This window comes from Limulus polyphemus, unplaced genomic scaffold (genome assembly GCF_000517525.1).
Source record: "Limulus polyphemus unplaced genomic scaffold, Limulus_polyphemus-2.1.2 Scaffold576, whole genome shotgun sequence".
Lineage (NCBI taxonomy): Eukaryota > Metazoa > Arthropoda > Merostomata > Xiphosura > Limulidae > Limulus > Limulus polyphemus.
The window spans coordinates 67,719-88,156 of NW_013666186.1; the positions used below are offsets into that span (position 1 = coordinate 67,719).

At 30.7% G+C, this 20,438-nt stretch overlaps 2 protein-coding genes across 2 annotated transcripts in view; one reads left to right on the plus strand and one right to left on the minus strand.

Annotated features, from left to right (window-relative positions):
- Nucleotides 1-5,819, plus strand: part of LOC106459216 (protein LCHN-like) — a 64,713-nt gene extending 58,894 nt beyond the window's left edge. The window contains exons 8-9 of the mRNA XM_013918821.2: nucleotides 2,318-2,380; nucleotides 3,727-5,819. Coding sequence (XP_013774275.1) covers nucleotides 2,318-2,380; nucleotides 3,727-3,925 — 262 coding nt within the window. The 3' untranslated portion in view covers nucleotides 3,926-5,819. The remainder of the gene's footprint in view (nucleotides 1-2,317; nucleotides 2,381-3,726) is intronic.
- A 212-nt stretch (nucleotides 5,820-6,031) lies between these two features.
- Nucleotides 6,032-20,438, minus strand: part of LOC106459210 (enhancer of mRNA-decapping protein 4-like) — a 161,540-nt gene continuing 147,133 nt past the window's right edge. The window contains exons 25-27 of the mRNA XM_022385655.1: nucleotides 10,984-11,194; nucleotides 10,233-10,393; nucleotides 6,032-7,539 (exon numbers count right to left, since the gene is read on the minus strand). Coding sequence (XP_022241363.1) covers nucleotides 7,332-7,539; nucleotides 10,233-10,393; nucleotides 10,984-11,194 — 580 coding nt within the window. The 3' untranslated portion in view covers nucleotides 6,032-7,331. The remainder of the gene's footprint in view (nucleotides 7,540-10,232; nucleotides 10,394-10,983; nucleotides 11,195-20,438) is intronic.

Here is a 20,438-nt window from a genome sequence, read left to right on the forward strand (position 1 = left end):
GTTTATCCATGACCCCTTTTTGTCAATTAACAATGTTGTTTATCATAAGTGTCGTAATCTTGATTATAATCAAACTTCGTTTTCCTTCGAACACATCGATTGCTAATAGATAGATAGTTTGGTAGATCTAGACTGTGTGATATAGTGGCAAGTTTTTAAATTAATCACCGATTGTATTTTAATAACAGAGCAGAGAATAATAATTTGTGTTGTCTTATTTTGTTCAACAGTAACTGAACCAGCCTGTTTGATAAAAATGAGACAATTATTTAAAGCTCTAAATACAATGTGGTAATGAACATTTGTATATAGTTTGATTTGTTTTTAATATGTTATTTTAAAACAAGTGTACTATGTGCTTTTTGTTTATTGGTGAAATTTATAGCCAACAATTCATAAAGCACCTACTGTAAAGAATCTGGCCCATAAAAACCTGACAATTATAATGATTCTTCTTGCACCTTTTTTTTTTTAATTTATTTTACTGTCTCAACCTTTGTCTAGTTAAAGGTTTTTATGGTGTGTGTATATATATATATATATATATATATATATATGAGAATTTCACACAGTAATCCATTCATAACTCGGAATTTGATATATCTCTGCATCCCTGAAAAATATTCAGGCTTTCTAACTATGCGAGAAGAGTCCTTACAAGTTGTCCCAAGCAACTGGAGGCAGTTGAGTGGTTGCCTGATTTGGAACAGCACTGTGCAACTTTGAGAGATATCAGGGCAGATGTCATCAAGCGTCAGCACAGCAATTACAAACAGGGGAAAATATCTGACTTTTTTAAAACCCACATTAAATCTTCCTTCCACCAGCAGTGAAGCCTCCATAGGTCTGCTTGTAACATCCGGATACTCTTCTTCACACACCAATTCCAGCAGTGCCAGCTTCCTTCGCATTACCCCCACACCAGTTGATGCCTTCAGACAGTGAATAATTTATTTAAATAAATAAAATAATTGTTAATTTCTAAGTTAATACTTTAGTGTATTCAAATAATCTTTAGTTTTTAAGTGAATGATTTATTGTTTAAGTGACCATTCAAAATGTATTTACCAAAGTGCATTAATCCCTCCTACAATCACCTCTTTTATCTACCCCATGGCACCATAAGCTTGAATCATGATCTTTCTTGGCCTGCAGTGCAGTTAATTTTTAATGTTTTTTTTAAATTTAATTTAATTTCAAACAACAGTAGTGTATAGTAGTTTATTTGGGCCAAATAAGTTGTGATTTGGGGGTGGGAGGAAATTACCTCAATAACTCGGCATGGCCTTAGCCCCACGTGTTCCAAGTTATCGATGGATTATTGTATTTTGAAATTCTAGTCACCAAAATTTGTAAATAAAGGATTAATTTCCTAACAAGAATTTTATTGGTCATGTTTTCATTTATGGGTTATATTGAAATTGATATGTGTTACTCATTTTACATCATGGTGTGTGTTAGTTGATAAGTTTACAGGTGATCATAATGTTTAGTATATTGTGTTCTGTGATTTTTATGTAATTTTACCAGAGTGAGTTATAATATTTTAATTGGTGTTAAATCTATTTCATACCTCATTAATTCTTAAATTTTTGTATGAGTTTTAATTTTGAATCACACTCATTCCAGTTAAGATAATGAGCAAAATTTCACTGATTTTGCATTTTGTCCTTCTTGATCTTATGCTTGGAGGATACCCTGTAATTGTGACATGGAGCAGATATTTCTGAATTTTTTGCTCCTTCTAGTGATTAGTCAAATTCAAAGAGAATGTGTATTATGAAAGCTGTTCTGCCACTTTTAAAAGATTGATCTCTAGTCCTGGGAGACTCGAGACTTAATATAGGGCTTATTTTCATTAATTACAGTTCTTCAGCTAATGATGTGTGTGCGGTTTACTTTTGTTCATTAGTTTCATTCGGAAATAGCTCACTTTCCAACTAAATTTATTGTTACTTCAACAATCTGCAATAATCCTTCTACTGGTCAATAATTTTTTTTTATATACTTCAGCCTCATTCCTGCTTCTTAAAATTTATTTCTATTTTGAATTCAATATGATGTCTCTTTTATTCCACCTCCATTTTTTTGTAATGAAATTAGGGAATTGTGCACAATTATAACCTTGAATTACCAAAACACTAAAGAACAAAGGTTTATTTAATGGTAAATAAATATTTGCTCTTGTTTTTTCTGTCGTAGACCATAATTGAAAAGGTTTTTAGAACATTTATCAAGATGTTAAGTAGAGGATGAAACAAAAAAAACAATTTTTTTATCCTGTCTTTCATGAAATATTTATTTTTTTCCCTTGTAGATCAGAGCAAGCTCCTGGTCTTAGTGAAAGAGATTTGGTTGATGATGAAAGTTGGTTTATTAAGTAAGTTACTCAAGCTAAATAAATCTCTGATTGCACATTTTTTGTATGCTTAAATTTATACTTACAGCACCTGTTTGTTAATAAAACAGATTTACTTTTTTTGGCTTCTACATAATGCAATGAACACAGACAGAAGTTTCCTCAGTGGCAAGTCTGAAGACATTCTAAAAATCAGGTTTCTCTGGCACAGCACAGACAGCCTATTGTAGAGCTTTGTGCTTAACAAACACACAGAGGAAATTTCTATTTTTGTTTCAAAACTCCTGCAACAACTTACAAAAGTAAAACAAAAAATTAAGTGTGGATTAATGTGAAAAGTGTCTCTCATACATTGGTTATAAAGACCAGCTATAAAAAATGTAGATGATTTTGTTATATAATAAATACAAACATTATGAAATTGTGCAAGTAGACATGGTTAAGTTACTTTTGGTGTATAGCTGTAAGTGATGCAATATATTAGGAAGAACATGAATCCACTGATTAATTGTAATTTCCATTAATACTTAAGGCTGTTTCTGAAAATTAGTTAAAAAGTTGAAACTATGTTCTAATGCTAATGGTTATATTTTTTCCAATTTTTACTGTTTTATTCTATACTTGTACTTTATAAGTAATCTGTCTAATAATGTTGCACCAACAAATACTTATGTACATATGTGGGATTAAATTGTATGTTTCATTATTCAGCTGTATAACACTAAACCTTACACACAATACACATTTAAAAGTTATTGTTATTTTCACAAAAACTGAACTTTTTTCTTGACATGTGACTTGGTTTTACCCCTTCTTGTCTTGCTTGTTTTAATGTGTTATTATATAAATATTATACAACACATTAATTTTAACATTAAGTAAAAGCAGCAAGCTCAAAACCAAAGTGTCACACAAAGGACAGAAGAAAGTTAGGGTACAAACTACATGTGTAAAGGGTAAAATTAACTTAGTATTTGTAGAAGTAGGGTTACACTGCCTTCTCAAATTTTTAACCTCGTACATGAAAAAAGATATAAAAGCAGTTATGATTGCTAATGATCACAACATCCCACAGTTCAAAAGTGACATTCAATATCTGTAGCCAGTTGGAGATAGATGGTTATTTCTAACAAAAAATAAAGCAAGTCACTAATTTGATTACCAGTGCTTATAAGTAAAACTCTCCTGAAATTGGTATCCCAGTACCCTAAGATGTCTGTTAAAAATAAAATCTTCCTTCCACATTTGAAAACAAAAACAATAAGAACACACTAGTGAACTATACTGATCATAGTATTTAAAGTATATAAAGAATACTTTGTAACTTCTTATCTTGAAATCATTATAACCAGTGGTATGATTTGTAGTTATTTTCAGATGTTGAATAACAAACTCTTCAACACATTACTGGATGTATCTAAAACACCAGAAAAACAGTGGACAAATCAGCACATGCTTCAGGTAGGGCTTGATCCTGACACTGACCAGTTGTTTGTGATGGAGTTAATTGATACATATGGTATTGATATCATGATGATGGTCAACACCAATTGCTGCCCCGCCTAAGGCATGATGTGGAGAAAGAAATCTTCTCTCGAAATACTGGGTGCTCTCATTCTATTCATTTGGGTAGAGTTTTGGAGTGGTATTACTTACTTCATAATCTAATAGTCAGGCATTAACAACCTGTTCTCTTTGTGGGAAAGAAAAGTTAACATTAACAAATTTTAATTGGTTAGTTATAAAAGATGGTACATTCCAATGATGTGCAGCATGTAAAAAATTCATATTTCAGTTGCAACTTACTACTTTCAGTGGTTTTTATGGTGAGGGATTTAACTTTTACATATTCAAAGCTGTTTTGTTATTTATTATTAATGTGGGGAAAAATGTTTGAAATAATAAACCAAGATATTTGTGAACAGATGTGTTTGCATTGTTGACTTGTGTGTATAATACCTACATATAACTCCTCATGTTTAGTTAAAAGCTTGTTTTTTTTTTTAAGTAGCACAAAGTACAATTAGTAATACCTTCTGTGTGTGTACTGATATTCAGTGCACTAGCTCTGTAACTTAATGATCAGATAATTACATTTTTATAATCTAGTATTCATGAGAAGCTAGCTGCTGCCTTGTAAAATAAGCTCCTCAAAACTTTGATTACTAGACAGAGCTCAAAAGTGAATGTTACTTAAAACTAAGTAAACATAGAAGCCTAAAGATTTCTGAAGGTTAAAAAATGGGAATGGCAGGGTTGATAAGTATTATTTGTTACTTCCTAAAGCAAAGAGCATATAGAGCATCAAAAAACTACTATTAAATATATTAACTTCACTTTGGTTTTTACAATTTTCTCAAACTGAGAAACAACCCTCTTATCTACATTTGAAAGCTGGCACATACTAATGATTATTTTAAGATAATTGAATTTGTGGGAGAGAAGAGTAAATTTTTGAAAGAGAAAAAATTATTTTCTTTCTCAAGTAAGACCATATTCTTAATTTTGATTTCAGCTTTATTACACTTTATATTTTTTGAAACATAAAAGAAAAAGTGTGGGAAACAAGTTACAGTTTTCATTTGAAGATGGTAACTTCATGCTAATACTTCATTTAGAGTGGAAGAACTTAAGAGTTTAGAGATGTCTTGAATTGGTAATGAAGAAAAACTTTAATATAAGTTTAACATAACAGCAAATGTATAAGGTTTTGTCATCAACAGGTACAATATGTAAATATGATTGAGATTGATAAAGTCATGATAAGACTTCAAAACTTATCACTATATCAGTGTGTTTAGTTGTAATATAAGATGATAAAAAGTATCTTGAAATGTTTTATGTGTGTATATGTTTTGATTAAAGAGTTGTTTTTGAAAGTTGACAACATGAATAGCATTTGACTATTACTATGTCTGTCATATCTCAGTGTGCATGAGCAGATGCAGTGTAGTTAACATAATATACATTTTTCGGATTGCTAATGTAATTTTCTTCTGTGATGCTGTGGTTATTTGGCCTGCTCCAGGAATAAAAAGACTAGCCTACCTTTTTACTAGTTTTTCTGAATAATAATAAAGGTAAATAAATACCTGGTGTTACTAATCTTTAACCTAAAAAATCACCTTTAGAAATGACTTAAATAAAATGGATAATAATTACAATTCACTTATTGAATTGTTATACACCATAAAATATGTTTGACCATAAAATTCGTTGATGTAAATTAGCACTTGGACAATACTATGTCTGTTATATCCCAGGTATTAAGTGAAAGCCTTCATGAGCACTAAATAATACAGACATAGTGAACAATATTTTTCTCTACTTTCATTTACAAGTCCTTAGAATTTATCTGAGAACTTTGGGTTAAGTTATACCAGTAAGTTGTTTGTATGTATGTACAATTATTATGCAAAACCTGTAATACTTTGGAAAATAAATACAACTTGTAAGTCAATTGAATTTGAGAAAACTGTTTTGTTGCTGTGCACGTAGTAGAAAATTTCTAGTTGTCTTGCACATCTAATATGAGCATGTAATGTGTCACAACAATAACATGTTTGTATGTGAAACATTAAAGATTAATATCTGGCATTATTAATCTTTAACCTAAAAATCTCATCATTTTTTAAGTAAGTTTCAACTTACTGTAAAACATGTTTAAACTGGTTTAAAGTAACTTCTTTATTAACTTTGCTTTATTTTACATTATTCTCAATGGTTGTGGTATATGTTGAAAAAGATATGCTTGTACGACCAGAGTACACACTTTCTTTACAGGGTTATTAGTTGTAATATACACTACATGGGCTACTAAAGTTAAGATACCTCATCCAAGAGTTCTAATCAGGTGTTCTGATTTTAGAACATATACAGCATAATGTGGTACTCAAATAAATGGTACATAATAGACTATAAAAAATCATTTTTAATCCTTAAGCTGACAAAGTTAAGAAATTACATAAAACCTCTAACTTACATTTTGTAGTTTCAAAACACAATATCAGAATATTAACCTTTGTAAACCGGTTATTTCTTCTGTAAATTTTTCCAACTTGAAATTTTTACACTTTTATTGTGAAAAAAAAAAGTACACCTTTTTTTTTTTACATGGCTGTACCTAGACATAAACATAATAATTACTGTGGTTCAAATAGTAGAGTTTGTCTTAGATTCTAAACATGGCTTAATACACTATAACTTTAAAATAAAAACACAAGTTGTTTGGTCAAGGTTCTTAGGATACTATAATTCTCATTTTATACCCAAATACTTTAGATCAATGTGTTAAGAAAAATGTTTATCAACAAGACAGTTATATTTTATACAGTTTCAAGAGCAATCTGGTAATTTCATACACAACAATTTCTGCACGGAAGATATAGCTTCGTACGATGAAATGAAAACCTACAGTGTTTTATCCACAGGAAGAGGTTAAACTCACCAAACCACCTAAATGTGAGTATTAGAACTGGAACAATGTTAATGGGAAAAAAAGTTGTATATGTTTCAGTATTCATTCTAAAATGGAATGTACAAGGGCATTCTTATGTTTTACTGCTTTTATTTTAGTAGAGAGAAAATATAAATTGAGATACTAACCTGTTACCAATTCAGAAAAAAGGATCTACACTGGTGTTTATAGGAAAAAGCTGTTCTTCAGTGTTAAGTGGCATGTAAGTGAACATTCTATGGAAGCACTAGAATTCTTTCTTTGGTGCCAGCAGGTTAACTAAACCTTTCACCTTGGTTTTTTATTAAAACATGTTTTCTTCAAACCTTCCTAAAATTAAAATACTAATGACAAGCATTTTACATTAAACATAATAAATTGTTCAGCTCATTCTGGAAGTTAAAACTAAATATCAACTTATGTTGGGGGAAAAAAAAAAGAATATGAAGATAAAAGTGAAAAAAAAGCAAATGATCAATAATAAAGTGTAAAAAAAAAGAGTAACATCTGGTTTAATTAAACAGGTTGGAAAGATTGGCTATTATTGCTATGTAGGCTATGAGCTGCCATCCTTAACATCTTTAAGTTACGAATCTGTTTGTGTTGTGGATTGTGCTGGATGAAGGTGCTTAATTTCTGCCCAAGGGTAGACAACACAAGTCCAAAGTGTTCCCTTGTCAAGGGGTTACTAGTGTCCAAGTTCATCAGAGCTTCAGAAATGTAGCTGGAAGTATAAAATAAAGCTATATGTAATGATACTAGCAGATAAAATTAAATTACTAGTACATTAAGATCATCAACAGATTAAAGTTAAAACTATCAGAGTAAGGCTGTAGGATATCTTTGTTATGATTAGTAATCTATACAAGTAAAGAAAAAAACTTTCCAAAAAAAATAAATAAATTTAGGGATGGCTAATATGAATTCTTCTTGATGGAAGTCTCAGTGAGTTCTCCACTCAAATGGGTTCTTCACTCCCACATTTAGAACTTAATTCATGTAAGATTTTGAATGTTTTTAAAAAATGTATCCAGGTTTTGCCCACTTCTGTGCTAGGTTGAGTAAGTGTATCATTATATAATTGCATGTAGAATGCTTCTTTTATCTTTCTTTCCCTTGTATATGTTAATATCCTATTATTTTAGTACTGTAACTATATACTGTATTTTCTTCTCTGGCATAATGGGCTATTGCAGATAGACTGGTATTAATAATTCTTATATATCTGTTATGTTCCATAATTTTAACTTTTGTTGGTTTTTTTGTTTCTCCATTGGGTCTTCAGATGGTTTGATATGTACTAATTATGATTATGTTGAGAACTTTATATTGTTTACATATTCTCTGTATGTTTCTGGAGAACCTCTTAAACATACGGGAATATGACTAGTTATTCTTGGTGTTTACCTTCATCAAGTGTTCTGGGTATCCATTGTTATGGATTGTTTTAGTGATTTCTTTTTAATCAATCTTCTTCAGTATTACAAATTTTGGTCCTTCTGTAATCTAGGCAGTCTACAACACCAGTCTTTTTACTATATTTTGGGGTGGTTGGATTTATAGTTGAGGTATTTACTCATATGTTTAGGTTTCCTGTAAACTTCTATGATTTATGGGTCATATGTCTTGGCAACCATCATGTCTAGAATGGAAGTTTATCTTTTTCTACTTCCATTGTAAACTATATTGCAAGATGTATGTTCAGGTCATTCATGAATTATTGAATCTTGTCATTAGTGTATGACCGTATTACAAGTGTATCATCAACATATATGAGCCAAATCTTGGGTTACAGAGCAGTAGTTTTGAGGGCATTAATTTCAAAATGTTCCATCTAAAAGTGAGCCCATATCTAGGCCTTCTTGTTTCTTATCTTAAAGTTGAAAGTAGGTTGTGTTGATAAAGAAGGCTACGAGTTCTATTATTATGGAGATTGTCAGTTGGGTGCATTACCTAGCTTAAAGAGTTTATCATTTTCAAGCTGTTGGCAGAATATGTGTAATGTGTCAGGGGTTGGTAGTTAGTGAACAGGTTGGATATGTCAAAGCCAATCATTACGCCTTGTCAGATTATCAATTTCTACACAGTAGGCCACGTTTAACACATGAAGTTATTTTACTTGGTTAAATATGTACAAGACATCTAGCTATGGGACAGCATGGTGATAATCCATAGTTTACCTTGGGTCAGAAAGGTTGCTCTCTGAAAACATACACAGAGGATATATAAATGACAAAGTCAGAAAAGTATTCAAATGTCACAACAAAATACAATTAGTAGTAGTACACACCAAACACGTGTTCTTAACACATGAAGTTATTTTACTTGGTTAAATATCTACAAGACATCTAGCTAAGGGACAGCATGAATGTCATAACAAAATACAATTGGAAGTAGTACACACCAAACCACCTAAGAAGCAAACAGAGAGGGAAAACAACATTCACAGCATTCCTTGTGAATGTGGATTCCAATACTGAAAAGTCAAAAAGACCACTACTATGTTTGTTTTATCCTAGGAGGCCTGATGAGCTATGTATTGAGTGAAATGTTTACAGCAGTTGTGGTGTGGCTGAAACACCATTATATATTCTTCTTTTCGGAAAAACCCTATAAGAGCAAATAAAGAATGTCGTGTTTAAAAATACAATAAGCCTAATGCTATTGTATTATGACAAATATAACTGTTTATAATCACAACTTGCCAGCAAAGATGTTTACACCATAACAACTGTTATTCAACTAAAGTTCTAATGGGGGAGGGAGACACTAGTCAAGTAGATAATGCACCATACTTCCATGTCAAGAAATAACAAATAACCAACACAGAAATAATTCTTCTCTAAAGACAGCAGCTGAAACCTAGGTCAAAAACTAATTAGTAATTACTGTCTAGTTACAAAAATGTAAAAAAAAGTTATTAATTAATAATTAGACTTAGATGGTTGCCTGGGCTACTAACCATGACAACAACTAAACTCAGAGGCACAGATTACCAACAGAATCGATGTCAAACTATTGAGATTAAAGTTACCCACAGACTGAAATAGAGGTAACAAACAGAAAAGAAAGTTATGAAGAGAACTATCAGCACTTTAAGTAGCTACTGCGATAACACTATCTAGTGTTTGTGATTACTCCTGTATTTCTTTGAATGTTTGAATTATTTTGAAACATAATATTTCTATTGAATGTTTAGTTTTGTTTAACAATTGAAAGTTTAAGAAAAGTAAAATTTGACTATAACATATATTTGATATCACAATCACCTTCAGTTTATACAATTTAAAATAACAAAGGAACTCTATTAAATGTCATCACACAAGATATGCAACCTTCTAAACAGATGCAAAGTAAATAACTTCTTATTTAAATACTTTTAACAGGACAATATAAAGTATTATTGAAAGAACTTACTTATATCTTAATTCAGTTTTGGTGGAAAAGTCTTGAGACAACTGATGGATGAGGGAAAGAAGAACTTGCTGTTGAAGTGGACAGGGTGGACCAAACACCTGTGTTGTTGAGACACTCTCACACACTTTCAGCACAATGTTAACATCAGATACACACAATGCCTACAGAAAACAAACATACAAGTTTATATTGAGACTTCATACAAAATATAAATTGGTTATGAAGAAAAATTATACATATCAGTAAGCATAAAAAACTATGTTATAGTTAATAAATTCTTAAAGTAAATGTTTATATTATACATACATGAATATAGAAATCCAGCACAGGAGTTTGTTCAAGAATGCCTAAGTTAATCAGAACAGCTACACATTTCAAAGGAATTAAAATTTTCAACCTGAATGGAATTTCATAGGAACATGGGCTAAATAGCTAGGTGATCCTGAGCTTCTGGTATCGCCATCCCTAAGTTTGAACTACAGACCAGAGGGAAGATGTTCAACTAGCAGCACATTGCAATAAGTGACACAACTAAAACTACAGTGGCATAATTTCTTAAACCTTGGACCCTAAAATCTGCAGCCCAACACACTAAAGATTAGGCCTCACTAACCCAAAATTTCAAAGGAAAGTGTCAATAGAATTTTTTTTTTTATTTTGCACTATTTCTCTAATTTGTATTTTTTATTTCTGTATGTGAATAACAACTTCATTAATTAAGAAGTAATTCAAACAAAAATATTAGCCCGACCTGCTGGAAAGCAGCATTCACTTGACCTTGTCTAAAGAGATGAAGAATTTGCTGTAACTGGGTCTGAGGATCACAGTGAGGAACTGGAGTAATGGCACGAGAACGAAGACTAGAAACTGATGCATCAGGAGATGCCTGATGTTCCTGTAAGGCCAGTCGTACCTCATCCCGAGTGGTTGTTTGTACTCGTCCTATTAGCCCATCTAGAGCTCTGAAAGATAATAAAATGCATGAGGTAACAAAATAACAAAATAGTTGGCTTGGCTAAGAAACTATGAATTTAATGTTATTGTGTAAAATGTTTAAGCTGACAAAATAGAAAAGTTTCTCAACCCTGACACATGTAATAAACATCATCTATGATTGTAGATCACATTAAACGTTTCAAAACAGATGTGGTAATAACCACTACAGGAAAGCTTTTTAAAGCATATATGATGACAATTCAATGGAAGTGCTTTTTTCATCACATTACTCTGTTTAAGATTTCAAATAAAATGTGTATAAAAATTATTTCAGGCCTGTGTTTTGTCTGCCTCTCCCTACCTCTTCTATAATGATCTTGTATACAGATATATCTTGTTTTAAGTAGAAACAAGAATCAGATATCAAAAGTATCTTTATTTTTTACATTCATAATTGCATTGCATAATATATATCAAAAATTACTTGAATCAAACAAGACCAGGGAAGTAAACTTTTTCTTTTACACCAGTGTTTGTTCCTGAACCAAACTGTAAAAAGTTAATATATAATAAAAGTTAAAACTTCATATTAACCAAGAAAATTACTGAGTATATTGTATCCAAAAGATAAATTAAGCACAAATCTATTTTATCTTTACAAAAGCAACAAGAGGTTCCCAAATCAAGTACTTTGAAGGGCAAGTAAGGTTATCTGTTGCATTATATATAAATATAAAATAATGCAAGACAAAATACAATTATCCCATAAAACAGTAGATAGCTTCCTTAACTGAATCATGCTACAAAGTAATACTTATAGTTAATAGTACATAACCATGACTGGAATTATTTGGTTCCAAGTTAATACATTAGAAAAATTCAAAGTATGAAACACACACACTATAGGAGAGTGAAATACACAGTATTTACACACCACATGTATACAAAATATACGCTGTAAAGATACTTTCACATAACTTTTTATCCACTTTTTTTCAATGAACTGTTTCTGAGAAAAGATCCAGATGACAAACATAACAGATGTGTATTACAGCAAGTCTTCTAATAATCCAAGACACTGGAGGTTAAAGACAACTTAAATAATGTACTTTAAGTAAAAGTTCCAGTTATTATCTTTTCAACTGTTTGATAGCTTAACTCACTAGTTGTTTACACTAAATCTGCTGCTGAAACCATATTCACAACAGTTTTAAATGTTTTCCACTGATTGGAAAATGATGTCTATATATATGGCAAGCTATGTTTAAGCTTAAAGTGCATATGTTATAGGTTGCTAGCACTATAGGTCTAAACACTAACAATGCAGCCAAATTTTGTTAAATACCATCACACTGAATGAGCTATATGTAGAATTTTCCTTAAAATCATAAAAAGTTGCATATTCTAAATTAACAAATTTTATTTTTAAAATATATTACAGCTGAATGTTCAGAATACAATAAAGAAAAATATATATACATAAACCATACAATTTCACAAGTAATCCTATGATAAATAAATACGTAGTAGAACTAAGGAATTATCGCACAAATTAGTCTTTGTGTATAACACTCCTCCCAGTTAAAAAAATACTTTTCAAATTTAACAATACAAATAAATAAAAATACATTTATGGTTATTTCAATTGCTACCTTTATATATATACTAATGATGTATATAGACTTCTGGTCTATAATGCTGAATGATTATATAATGACTTTATTAAGCCATATAACATACTAAACTGAAGTAGCCTACATATTTCCAAATCTTTAGAGTTAAACTGAACCTCTTTGGTCCTAAACATAAATTACAACTTTTCAATATTGTTTCTCTATTAATATAAATAAATATACTTGGAATTTTCTTATATGATTATATAATAGCTAGGTGAGGAATCTCAGTGTTGAATTGCTTTTTTTTTTTGTATAATGTTTTACTTCTATGAAGCCTTGAAGAAACTGTAATTCCATGTTTTATCAATGTGAACCCAATCTTAATTTCCTTTTTTTTTTGTCAAGTGTTCAATGTTTCTACACTATTTAACTTATTATTTAAATGTATGTAAATTACTTGTATAAAAACTCAAAAGAATTACCTACAATGATGTTAAAAACTGATATATATATATATATATATAATTACTAATGGTATAATTATTCAGACTATTATTCTCGTCTTTATTATGTGTATGATTATTTTAACAACATTTTGACCAGTGAATTCTCCAGCTGTCATCAAGTGTTATATCAGACATTTTTGAGGAATTATCCAGGTTTCAAACCACTGAACCTATGTTCCCAAATACGGGCACTCTAACCACTTGTCCTCCTGATAGCCAAGTGGTTAGAGTGCCTATATTCAGGATCATAGGTTCGGAAGATCAAATACTGGTAATTCCACAAAAAAGCTTTCTGGTTGTAACGCATACAAAAATGTCTGATATAACACCTGATGACAGCCAGAGAATTCACTGGTCAAAATGTTGTGCAAATAATAATACACATAATAAAGATGACAATAATAGTCCATATAATTATACCATTAGTAATACTAACTCCTCATCTCAATCATTCTGCAAAAACTATACATTATAAAACTTTTTTTTGCAACTTTCTCTTTCAAAAAATATGAATTAGGTAATTCTGTTGTTTTAAAGTACTAGTGTTTTGCAAAAGATGACATTAGTTCTATTCTTGTGAAGTTACAATTCTTCAGTTTTAACATCATTGGTTTGTTTACTGCAATTAAAATTCTGCTGAGGAATCTGTCACTGGTGGTGGGTTCTAGCACATTTGCCACCCAGTTATCAACTGTCTTTTTTTTATATCATAAGAAACAATTTATATGCTGAACTGACTTAGTAAAGTTGTTGTCTTTGCTCATAAATGAGTAAGCTATCTTTTATCAAGTTCTGTTTTAAGATTTTAAAATAATTTGAATGGGTGATCATGTCATACTGTACTAAGGCATACTCCAGCACATTCAATTTAACCAATTTCCTAAAATTTGCATATTGTTTTACATGTGTCTGCAGCCATCTCAAAATTGATTAAATATATAACCTTGTTTACAATGACAAATAAATCGATAAACCATTTTAGTCAGAATAAATGTCAAACAAAAGTCATCATTAATTTAGATATAAAGTGTACCCAAAGCCAAGACAACAATAGGAACTAGCTGCACATAAAAGGAAACCTTAGGTTCAGAATATACAAACACTCCAAAAATGTGAAGAACAAGTTGGACAAATGTGTGAATTACTTACTGGTACAGTACCACCTTATTTACTTATGTACTCAACATTGTATCTAATTTATCTATGTCTCTTTCTATAGTGAATTTAATATAAATTTTGTCTTGTTGATGTATGTGAAAAATTATCAATAATTCAATTTTAGGATTCTTTATATAAACCACATCTTGTAAATAAATGTTTTAGTAGTTAATGTTTATTTTATCCAAAAATACATCCTGTGTATATATGAAAGTGAAAATTCTTGGTATTTATTTTGTCATAAACTACATTTTTTAAATACATGTCAATCTTCATTTCTTTATAGTGTTTTATATATAATGCTTTCCAATACATGTGTTAGAAAATAGTGGTTTTTTTTTACATGCATGCTGATGACTATCATGAAACAAAATTAGAATTGACACTTTTTTTTTTTATAAGTAAAATACACATTTACTAAATATATTTTTTTATACTGATATAAACATAAAATGCAGCAGAAAAAGTATTTATATAAAATAAATCTGATACAAATTTACTGAAAAAATGTGATAATGACAACTTTGAAAAATATCAACTTTCACACTTCCTGTCTTGACTGAAATAATGCCAGTCCTGTAGATGTATGTCTGGACAATAACTTTCCTACTGACTCGTAAATTTCAAAGTCCTCTTTTGAACGGAGTAGGAACAAGTAACAAATTTTGTCAACCCCTGATGGGTGCCATGTCCACCTTCTATTCTTTTGCTTTAGCTTTATAGCATACATGTAGTTGTTACATATACTTGTATATAGTCACTAGAAAGAGTTCATTTTACACTATAAACCAATAATAGTTATTTTGAGATTGGCAAGCAGCTGTCATTATCCTGTAGTATTGTTGCCTGCTTGATCTCCAATAGCATTTACAGTTTTTACTTGGCTAAATATGTAATAGTTAGAGAGACAGTTAAATTGTATTTAGATCTTACTATTATATATTAGTTAACTAAGTATTAGTTATGTTTTAAAATGCATAATTGAAAGGTTTAAACGTTTTTTACATGTACATCATACTTTGTGTCAGCTCTTAAGAATTAAGATCTTGGGCTAGGAGAAGATAATTTTCCCGAGGCTTGTGTATCTCTACTGAAGATACAGTAATTATGCCTTGAGGGAACTGTTCACTTGTGTCGAAATGAGTAATAAAAGGTAAAGGACAGGAAAATAAAACATTAAAAATTAATTTTATGTGAAAAGGAAAAGACCTGAAATTAGGAATATAACCAAAAGAAGATTTTTTAATATATTCTACGACAAATTGAAGTATGTACATTTTTTCTATTTCTTAATTCTAAGCATTTAATAGCACCATATGTTGATAATATCTACAGTTAGTGATATGGTAAAGAAAATGAAAAATAAATATGAACATTTACCTTAAAAAAACTATAAGATGAAGAAAAGTATTTTTATGCTTAAAAGGAAAATCACCTTGCGCTTGAACTATTAAGAGTTTGAGTGCAATTAACTACAACAGTTAAATAATATTTTTAGTAGAAATACTTAATTAAAATAATGCCATTCTTTATGTACAAGATACTTATAATCTTTAACAAAATCTTACCAGTTTTTTGTGAGGATATGTTAAGAAATCTCACAATTACAGTATGTATTGTTGTACAAGTGAAATTCATATATGGCCCCCTGTAAATTGCAGGGGCACTTTGCAAAAGGGTTAAAGTTTCTTTTGGATCATTCACTTTTGGTATCATGTGCAATTTCTTTCAGGTTGAACATACTATGCACAAGTGAATTTTTTTGTTCCCCACTGGAAGGTCAGATGGTACCTTGAGGTTACAATCTCCCTTATTTTTCAAAGAGAATGGAATGACCAACAATTATGTGGGTAGTGCACACAACCTGAGAAGAATGGCATTGTCTTTTTTTGTCTATAACATTATGCTTTCTCAGTCTGGAACAGTTCTACAGCAAAACCCTTCACTACTGCAGATCTCCAGAAAAGGGTCTTTCATACACACTTCTTAACTTTGATTTTTAGTTTTTTGGGGTAAAAATTGATTCATTTTTATCCACAACATGTACAGTCTGTTTCATTCTTCACACTTAGTCAAAGCTGGAGAATTTTGATTTATTTGGTGAAGCTTTTTTGTAATAACACATTGTTATTCTGCAGATCTTACCCCAGTGCACCTGAGAATACCACAAAGGCTATCTAAAAAATAGAATACAAAATCAAAAAATAATTTATGCTATATAATAGATGATGGGAATCTATAACTAAAAAAACCATACTGTTAATTCTATCATATACAAGGACAACTTCACATGGCTGTTTACAGAGTGAATATAAGGAGATGATGATTCAAGCCTTATGGCAATCACTAGAAAAGTTCAAGTGTGTTAATCACATGGTCAAGAATTACACTAAATATCTAATATCTCAGAAATGACCACATAAAGAATGGTTTATACATGTTTCTGGAAGCTATGAGAAATGCAATGTGTATTTCTGTTCTGAAGTCAGCAACTACATGTAATAATATCTTAAAGATGCTTTGTTCAATTTCTCAAAAAAATTACAACTGTTTTAAATGTCCATGTAAGGAAATCTGACCATTTAATTTCAAATGATACAAACATTCTGGCCAAGTCATATATAGTTACCATGACTAAGTTCACTTGTGGAAAACAAATAAGTAAACCTCAGAGTTGTTCAACAATAGCATAGTCAAGATGCTATTTTTGTAGTATACAGATGTAGCATATATCATTTTCCTATGACATACCAGGGCATGCAATGCATGTATGACCAGTACCAAATGCTCTTAAAAATTACACTTAGAATGTATAAATTGAAAAGGATGTGCCCAACTAGCACAAAAAATATTGCATCAATTGTCTTGTAATAGATAAAACAACACTGATATTTTCAGATAGTATAAAGGGAAGCATACTTTGAATGTAGATCAAAGTTTTGTATATTGTCCCAAGAATGTATTAGTTGATGGGCAGAAATTATGGGCAAGTGCAGGATTTCTCATGCTTATGTTTTCTGTTAACTTAAAGATAACTTGTCTGATTTCTATCCTACCATGATTCATATCTGTGCTGGGCATTTACATGAAGGTAATGCAACTTACCAGACAGTGCTGCATTATATAGCCTACCTTGGCCAACATTAGTTACTAAAGTAATGCGAGGACCTATAGAAAATGAAACACCTTTTATACCTTGCTAATAATTATTACAAGTAATCAGCAGTTGAAATTTATCCTACTTATACACACACTACAATAAATCATTTTGTAAAAACAGCAAAAGTATGAAAGTGAGAATCAGATTCAAAAATATTTTTCTCAAATGTCCATTAATTAACTCTTTCCATAGAGGATTGTGCAATGTGCATAACCTCATAACAACAAAATAACCATCAGAGTTATACTATAACTTTTAATGCATTCTGTGTATCTTCATGAAATTTGGCAAGCTTTCATAAAACATTACAAGTCTTGATATAATATAAAATGCCAAGTATTGGCAATTTGTGAAAGAAAGGATATGACAAATAAGCATGGCAAGTGGATCTGATCTTCAAGCTTATGGCTCTGTAAACAATAAGAGTGAAGGATTTAAATATTAGACTTTGTATTAGTAATACCTATGTTATAATGAGTAATTTACATTAAATTACATACTTCAGAGAGGAGTGGTAAATAAATTAGAAAAAAAGGTAGAACTAAAAAACAATTGTTGCAATTCTCATACTACGGGAAATTGAGAGTTTGTTTTAATATTTCTTTATAAAATAAAAAATTTATTAACTAAGTTTTAATGTCAAGTTTATTCATATACATTGATAATAAAGTAATTTCATTAAATTTTGAATGCAAATCTGTAAAAGGTTGTGACATGGACACTCTGATGTACTTGTAGCAAGAAGGTTAACAGGCAAATAATTCAGAAATGGAGAAGTACAGGTAATAAATGTTTGTGGTATGGACTGAGGTGTTGTTGGCCCACCCTATGACAATACCATTGATATCATTCAAGGTCATATGCTTCAAATATTTTGTTAATATGCATCATACAGAAAAAATGTCAATTGCAAAGGTAAAAATAATATAAAACATTTTAAACCAAACATTATAAAAATCACTCCACACCAACAAAGGTTATAGGCATAAATGCAGATGAAATAGTTTTAGCTTTACTGGACTGCTCCTGCTTGTTTCTAGAGTAAGATGACATTTCAGCTTCTATACTGAGGCCATATTCTCATTGACACCAAAATTAAATGTACAGTAACTTTTTGTTCATAAAGCTCCTTCCTCTGTACTTATCTGTTGATCCAAGTAGGCTTACCTGTAAGTGTGTTGCATGATGTAATTATTCATACTGTGTATCTTGATGAATGAGGTTGTTCAAAAGTTGCCGATGTCAAAGCTGTAGTCTCAGTTCAGTGTATATTGGTGTAATGGGATTATTTGATTTTTTAATGGTGAGATGTGTTCAGAATTTGACATTAGTCCCATTTATGATACAGCTTGTGATGTAATTCTGGTCTGCCAAAGCTAATTTTTCTGGATGTGTTTGGCTAGTTGCATTCTTGTGTTCTTTTAGTCTGTTATTTGGTTCGACCTGTTTTTTCCAATGTATGTATTTTCACACAGTAATGGTATTTTGTCAATTAGCTCTTTTTTTGTGTTAGCTTGTTGATGGGTTGTTTCACCTCCAAGAGGGTGTTTTGGAGAGTCTTTTCAGATATGAAATAAGCTTTTATATTGAATTTGTGGCATATTCTCTTGAGTTTCACACCTCATTTATGGATTTATAGTAAAGTAAGTTAGGTTTTGTGTTAGTCTTGTTGTTGAGACTGGGAACTCTGTTTTTCTTGTAGGCTGAGATGAAAGGTAACCATTGTTTTGATAAAGAAATTATAAGGATATTTTCTTCAATTTGATTCCTGGTGCAGATTGTCTTGGTTCTGTCAAACATATTGATAATGATTAGTCATTAACAGGCTGAGAATGGTTGAATTTATAGTGGAAATATCTGTCTGTGTATGTGTGGGTTTCCTATATGCTGTAGTGGTCAGGTGATTATCTAGTCTGCGAGGGTCTCCAGAAATAACAGTTCTGTTTTTTCTATTTGCATGGTGAACTGTATTTCCAGATTAATACAAGTTTGTGTTGATAGAAGTCTTGAAGAGTTGTTTGTCCATATTACCAAATTACAAAGGAGTTACCTACATAACAGTTCTACATCTTTGGTATTAGAGTACTTGTCTGTAGGGGTGTGGTTTTAAGTAATTCCATGCACGTTTCATTGAGTAGGGCATTTCATTGTTTAAAGAATCTATTTTGGAAATTAAAGGACATGGACTTTGTGCAGTAGGTGAGGAACTGCACTATGTTATCTGATTTGATATTTGTTCTGAGATGTAGAGACATATTTGCAGCTAGTTTTCTTTCAGACTATAGGAAAGACTGATATCATCAAAGCTAACCAAAAGGTCTGATGAATGAACTGTAAAAGTTCTAGTTAGTTCTACAATGGAATTTGCATTTTTTTTGTCTTTGTCTGGAAAACTAACAGTCATTGGGTTGAGTATTTTTGCTAGGAATTATGCAGTGCATTGACTAGGTGAGTCTAGGGCACTTATTACTGGTCTTAATGGAACATCAGCCTTGTATTTTGGGTTATCCATATAGGTTTGCTTCCATTGTTAACTGAAATTTTATAATTGTTGGGTTTCAATCTATTGATAATTTTGTTGCTGTAAGTCAGATTTTCTAGTTCCTTGTAAAGTTCCATCTAGATTGTTTTTATAGTTTTACTGCTTAATCTGTCTTGTTTATTATTAATGTACAGTTTCCTTTGTTTGATGGTAAGACATACATATATATCTATATATATATATATATAGTAGGATATTTCTTTTAGTAAGTCTTTAGAGTGGCAGTCTTTCGTTTTCACGTAAGGTAAGTTATTTTGGTACGTTGCGTAGGGAGTAGGTTACGGATAC